The sequence below is a fragment of the Cyrtonyx montezumae genome, unplaced genomic scaffold, assembly GCF_038088225.1.
Source record: "Cyrtonyx montezumae isolate F1298 unplaced genomic scaffold, pur_monq_1.0 scaffold_11, whole genome shotgun sequence".
NCBI classification, from domain to species: Eukaryota; Metazoa; Chordata; class Aves; order Galliformes; family Odontophoridae; genus Cyrtonyx; species Cyrtonyx montezumae.
In genome coordinates this window covers 13446914-13453622 of record NW_027071837.1, presented here as the reverse complement: position 1 = coordinate 13453622, position 6709 = coordinate 13446914, and the positions used below count along the sequence as shown (strand labels likewise).

Sequence of the window (6709 nt, the reverse complement as noted above, 5' to 3'; positions counted from 1 at the left end):
GGCAAAAGGAGAGCGCAGCGTCAAGCGGGTCCGGGGCGGGATGGGGTGGCGGGGCCGCGTCCCAGCACTCACCCTGCGCGCCCCGGGGCCGGGCCCATGCCTCGGGCGGTCGGGGTCCGCGGTGCGGCTCGGAGGAAGGGGAGGACCGCCGCCGTCGCTCAGCCAAAGTTAGTGCGGTCTGAGCGGAGGCGCCGCACCTGAGAGAACGGACGGGGAGGGGAGGGCGGCGGCGCGGGACCGCAGCACCGCACCGCACCGCCCCTCCCGAGGTGCGCCCCGCGCCGTGACAGCAGCACCGCCCCCGCGCCCCGCGCCGCCTCCGCCGCAGAAAATAGTGCGGGGTCCGGCGGCCGTGCCCGCTCCGTGGAGGTGCGGAGCGGGGAGGGGAGGGTGCGCGCCCTCGCAGCCGCCCAGAGCCCGGCGCCCGGGGGGGGGAAGGGCGGCGGCTGCGGGGAGGTACGGCCCCTGCGCGAGAGCCGGCACGCAGCCCTGCCCGCCCGCACACGCACGCCACACGCCCGCCGCGGGGTGCGGATGAATATTGCGGGGGCAAAGTAGTCCCGGGAGGACTTGAGCCGGGAGAAGCGGGCGAGCGCGGCAGAGGGGCGGGCGCTGGCGTCGGGGCGGCCGGCGGGAGACGCCTGCGGGAGACGCGCTGCCCCGCCGGGTATGCCTGCGCCGCAGGGCCGCTCCCGGAGCTCCTGAGCGGGAGGGAGGATGGAGCCGCGGTGGTGGAGCTGCAGTCCGGCCGCTGGCTGCGCCGTGCTGCTGCTGCTGTTGGGCTGCTGGGGGCCGCGGGAGGCGGCGGCGGCGGTGAGTGCAGGGCGCGCGCCTCCTCCTTCTCAGAGCTCCGTTCGGGGCCCCGAGGGCGGGCGGGCTGTGGGACCGCGGGTGCCGGCACGAAGCGGGCGGAGCGGTGCCGGCGGGATCCCCTCAGGTGCCGGGGCTGCCGCTCTCTGAGGCTTCTCCCTTCCCGTGTAAGAACGCGCCGAGCCGGGAGCGGCGCGTTAAGGGCGCCCGGGCGGGCTTTGTGCGGGCCGGGCCGGGGGCTGCTCGGGACAAAGGAGGAGAAGCGCGGCGCGCTGCTGGGAGGGCGCACCTGGAGGCGGAGGCGACGCGGGGATGGCACGCGCGGGAGGTGACGGCCCCGCGGTTCCGTGCCGCCGTGGGAAGGGGCCCCGAGCAGAAGGGCTCCGCGGGCAGCGCCGCTCTGCCGGCACGCTCCGCTCCTGCCGCTCCGTAATGCCTCCCGCTGCAGCGTGCCTCCTCTCCGCGGTTCTTACTGCGCGCTCCTCCGGATAACTTTACTAGGCTTGCTCGGAAGGCACTTGGGGATGATATTCTCCTGGTTGGGAAAAGCTCGTAGTGGAATGGGAGGTGTGGAGTACCTCTGCCGCGGCCGCGCTACATGCGCGCTCATTTTGTAGCTAGAGCTGACAAACTTATCGTGGACTCAGTGCTGAAGTGCGTTCCTTTACTGTGAGGCTCTGTAAACCTTTCATTTGCCTTTCCGAAAGCTGAAGCACAGCCTAGCGTGCTCCTTTCCTCTTTCCTCCTCGATGCCCAGGCGTGTACCCAGGTGTGAGCAGTACCAGCGTGCAGTTGTTGCTCACAAGTTGCTGGGACTGCTTGTCTTCACACTGTCTGTGGTACTGCATCTGTTGCTTTGTGAAGTGCCACCCAGCCCCCACTACCTTCCATAGTGTTCCCCCTTTTTACCCTCCCTCCACGGAGGAAGGACTGGGGAAGTCCTACTTGTAGGACTTCCCTGTTTTAGGAGATAGGGATTGAAGATAGGCTTATGTTCATGCATTTGGCTTTTTTTTTACTCTTGCCCTTTTAGGAAAGTGCCAAAGCAGAGATCTCTGTGCGTGCAACTGGTGGGAATCTGTGGGGTCCTGAAAGGAGTTGTTTTATCCTGAAAGTGCTGGGTTGACCTTAGTGAGATGAAGGTGACAAAGTGGTGGAGGAGGTGGTGGGATTGTGAGTCTGAACACCACCTGGTGCTGCAGCCTTCCTTTTAGCATGAATCTTCTGGGGGTTTACTACTTGTGGTGAGATGAGATTAACTCACGACCTGCGGGCTCATGGGGTGGGAAAGAGAGAGAGACCTCTGTTCCCAACCTGCATAGGTTCCGCTGATGTTTGGTTTCCTAATGGTTTGGTATTCTGATGCCCTTGAATTTCCCGTGATGGTGACAGTGCTGTATGGATGCTGATCCTTATCAATTAAGATCAGCATTTTATTTTCTGATTGTCAGAAGCACTGGAATTAACGTTACAGCAGTATGCATGGTACACAGTCCTTTTGTGAATGTTGTTTGGGGCCTTGTGTCAGATTTCCTGACCTCAACAGGATGGATCTGATGGGATGCATTCAGGCTGCTTCAGTGTCCTGACTAAAATATCCAAAGTTGTTAGTCAAGCTCATCGTACAGATCTTAGGTGCAGAAATCACATGCATTTGTTCCAGATTGCGTAGTATATATATGCTGTGATAAATTACAAGGTAACAGAATGTCACTATCTTATCTGTTCAACTTGATGAGTAAGGCAGGGACCAGGCAGTGCTCCCCTGTGCTGGCTGATGTAGGATGAAACATGCAACTAGCAGTTGGTCGCTGTCAGAGGTAGTTGGCAGCCTGAGAAAGGTCCTGGTTCAGAATGAATGAGGTGGGAGATGGTGTCATCTGTGCATGGTGTAATTTCTAAGGTAACCTTACCAATAAGATGCTGATTTGTTTCATGCTTTTATTAGGGTGTGTGAGTGCTTAAGCTTAAATGACTTGGTGTTTTTTATGTAAAGCTACCTAAGCATATATATGCCAATTCACTCTTCTTACAAGCAGTCTTTTTCTTTCCTGGAAGGTAATAATTATGCTGTGCTATAGAAAAGCAATCTCAAGATGCAACTGTGGAAGCTTTCTAGTTGAAGATTATGAAATAATTAGATTACTGAATTGTGCTAGTCTGTGAGTCTCAGTTGGTGGTGGATTATTGGCTTATACTGGAGGAGGGAAAAACCTTCATATTGAAGACCTCAATTTGTAGTGTGTAGATAGGCTTTGTCAATCCTGAAGTTGTTAAAAGTAATTTCTGAATTGTTTTGTTTTCTTTACATTCTGTTTTGATGATAGTTAGACCCAAAGTATAAGAATGAAGATAAGTGTTGAGACACGGAAGGCATGCTGGCAAGATGGGTGCCACTAGTGCTTGTGAGTTGGTTTAAGTAACACTGCTTATGGAAAGTCTGTAAGCTTATTGTGTATGTAACACATATGCATGTCCATTCTCATTAGTTACAGTTTATTCAATATTCTTCATTTGTAAATGATGGTCACCTTTAGTTTCTCCTGTTTGTCTCAAGGATTTTTTTGCAGTATTAGTTACTGTTATTTTGAGTTTCATAACTGTTTGTGCCTCTTTCTTGTTATGAAAGCTAGGCCACTAGAAGGAGGAAGAAGTGGATGCTGGCCTTTGGAATTCCATGGATATGTCTTGGTTAGTCATGCACAAGACTGTTTCATAACGCTGAGGCTCAAACCCTCACACTTGCAGCTTGTCCATTGTCAAGGGTTTTGGTTTTGACTTTCATGATTCTTAACTAAAGACATGCAGTAGAAGTTGTATCTTGAGACGTGTTCTGGTATATATGTGTTCTCTGGTGCAGAGAAATCAAAGGAATCCGAAGTGAAATCGGATGCGATTCCTGTTTGGGCTGTAGTAGGATCCTCTCTGGCTCTGCATAGAGGATGGTTATGTACCCTAATCCATTTTTCCACATAATGGAAATGGACTGATAGTTCAGTGGGAGCTCCTAGGTTTCAACCTTCCTCCTTATGAATGGGTTAATCCTCTTGCTGAATGCAGTTAGCTAAGCCACTTAACTACATCTGAAGTAGGAAGGGAAGTTTTCTAAGGATGTTCCTTAGTTTACATTAAATGTTAAATCTTACGTGGTGATCTCTTTCTACAATGAATAAGGAACGAGTAGTGCTTACCATCATGCAATATAGTTGCTGTTTAACTGGAACGTGCAGAAACATCTTTATTACAAAACAACTGAAATCTGTAAGAACACCCTGACAAAATGAGTGTGCGTATTTTCTATCTGGGACAGAGTGCAGCAGGAGTCTGTTCTGCACAGGCAGTGAAGATGGATTGTGCACTTCAGCCTTTCATTCATTTAAATTAAAACTCTTCCTTCTCTAATCACATCAGTTGTGTATACTCTCCTCTGCATATCACCACTTAACAAGATATCTCGATAACGTCTACTCGCATGTTCTAGGGATATTGTTATGCAAGCACAGTGAATGGAAAGTGACCTCTGCCAGTAATGGGAATACCAGACAAGTTGATCTGAATGAAAATGCTTTTTGCTTAATTGGTTCATAAGGATGTATGGACTCAGTAATACCTGAACGTACTGAGATGCTCTGAAGCTCTTGCAGTACCCAGTGTTTGGCTGAGACTTCTCTGTTAAGAACAGATGACTTATAGCACAAAATGTAGAAAGTAAAACCTGTTCAGAAGGTATATTCAGGTATAGTTTTAAGGTGCCTGAAGCAGCATCCCGTTACCCTTCTGTGAAAGGTTAATGATGCAATTAAACTCTACTAAGTAGCACTTATATATAGCAGCTTTTAAACAAGGAAATTTGCTGAGAGCCCTGGTTAGAATGCAAGTGTGTGGCATGTGGAGAAGAAGCCTTGGTGTAACATGGAGTTATCAGCAGTGTAAACATAGCTGAGCTGAAGAGATAAAGGTCCTGTTTTAAAATAAATCTGATGCTTGTAAGTCAATTGCGAAGCTGCTTTTGTTCTGAGTCTTGCAGAACTCGGGTCTTTCTTCAGTTTCCAAAGAAGGAATGGTCTTATTTTTTAGTATACTGCGTGTGGAGTGTGCAAACTTAATTGGAGATGTCTTAATGTGGAGAACTATTTTGCAGTTGCATACCGTGAAAATTATACTGCACTTTAAACATTTTAGCTTGGACTTGTTAATGGCTTAGTCTCTCCAAAAGTCTTGATTCTTTAACTGCTTTATGTCTATAGACATGCTGACATCTGTTTTAAGACTAATGATATTTTTGTGCAGTTATTAAAGTGCATCTCTGTTGTCGTGCTCTGAGGGGGAATCTGGAGTGAGTAATAACCTGAGGACTCTTCCAACCTGCACCAGGCTTGTGTGTAAAATTAAACCAGAGTCTAGCTATACTCCTGAGGGTACTTCGTTAGACATATTGCATATTCCATAGTAAGAATTAGTCCTAACTATACTGTAAAGTTGAGAGTGGCAGTTTCTTGGTTAGATGGTTAAAATAGTTATGTGCACATACAATTTACTTTTCATTTGTGTGCAATAGTAGCAACCTTGCCACTACTTTCTAACCTGAAGTGTGCTTTAAGGAAAGGAATGCTTTGAGCTGACTGCAGTGATAGCCTCCAAGGCTTCTAATTATTGCCGCTCAGCCTTCTGTGGTTGGATTTCTCTTCTTGTCTCCCTCTCCCTTTTGGAGAGGGAAGAAAATAGTTTAGTCTCATCTGTATTTTGTTTTTAAGCTAATCTCTATGGAGAACTAGAATGAAATGGTTGAGTTTTAATCTTTCTTCTGGCACTGAAAAGGCATTTGCACACAGCACTTGACTAGAAGTCAAGTAGTTGTCTACAGAGTGGTTATTTTTCTTTACAGAGGCATATAACTAGACCTGCAAAACTCCCTTCCGGTCTAACGTGACCCCACTGTTTGCTAGGCGGGTTGAGCTCTATTTGTTTCCTCAGCTGCAAACAGCCTAGTAATATTTTTGTCTTTTCTGTGTCTGTTAAGGACTTAAAATGGCTTAAGCATGTTGGTGAAACCTATTTATTCCAGTACTGACCTTAGCTGTTATCACTGTGAATCTTAATTTCAAAGCACATCGTTAACTTTCAGGAAAGCATATATTCTGTATTTCTTCCTGGGGAATTCAAATGCTCTCTGAAGTGAGATGTGGAGCTGAAGTGTATATGCATGATAGATACCCTTTCCTGTAAGAGGCAATAAGCATGTAGAAGAACCTTGGTTATTGTTGGAATTTTTCACTCACATGAAACTGAGGCTTTTGTCTCCATCTTTCTCTAACAGTAGCTTCTCTCACCTACTTTGTGTTGTGTTTGGAGAGGTAGTGACAGCAGGTAAGATCACATCGTTGTCTGGTAGAAGAACTTGAAGGCTGGTCCACTTGAGTCTCTTGCATTAGGTTAAGGGAAGACCCTTCTGATGCTTATTTAGCCAATAGTCAGCAGAGCTACCTTGGAATGGTTTTGTTTAAGAGGCTGAGATTGTAGAGAACATCATGAGGAGGGTAAAGCTTGCTAGAGGTCTTTTGACTGCTTGTTCCTGGAACTGGAGAGGTAAGTGACTGCTGAGTCTCACTCAAGTTATAGCGTGTTTTTGGTATTTAGAAAATTAAGCAGAACTACACTGACCTTCCTTCCTAGCTTAATTTTCAGTTGAACTAACCATCTTCTTGCATGGATACTGGACTAGACAAAAATACAAAACCTTAATGTGCTGAACATAAAAATTGGCTTTATTTGGCAACTGTAGTGATAAAGTGAAGCAATGTGCCAAAGCTTACACTGAGAGAAAAGCAGTGAGGCTTGACTATCAGTGCTGGGGGGGTGGGGGGGGAGGGGAGTTTCTTGCTGTTTTTGACTGACTCCT

The 6709-nt window shown here is 48.3% G+C and overlaps 1 protein-coding gene across 1 annotated transcript in view; it reads left to right on the top strand.

The window, feature by feature from the left end:
* Positions 1-558: 558 nt before the first annotated feature.
* The window catches only part of COL4A5 (collagen type IV alpha 5 chain), a 77094-nt gene continuing 70943 nt past the window's right edge, over positions 559-6709 (top strand). Inside the window, exon 1 of the mRNA XM_065729625.1 lies at positions 559-813. Coding sequence (XP_065585697.1) covers positions 718-813 — 96 coding nt within the window. The 5' untranslated portion in view covers positions 559-717. The remainder of the gene's footprint in view (positions 814-6709) is intronic.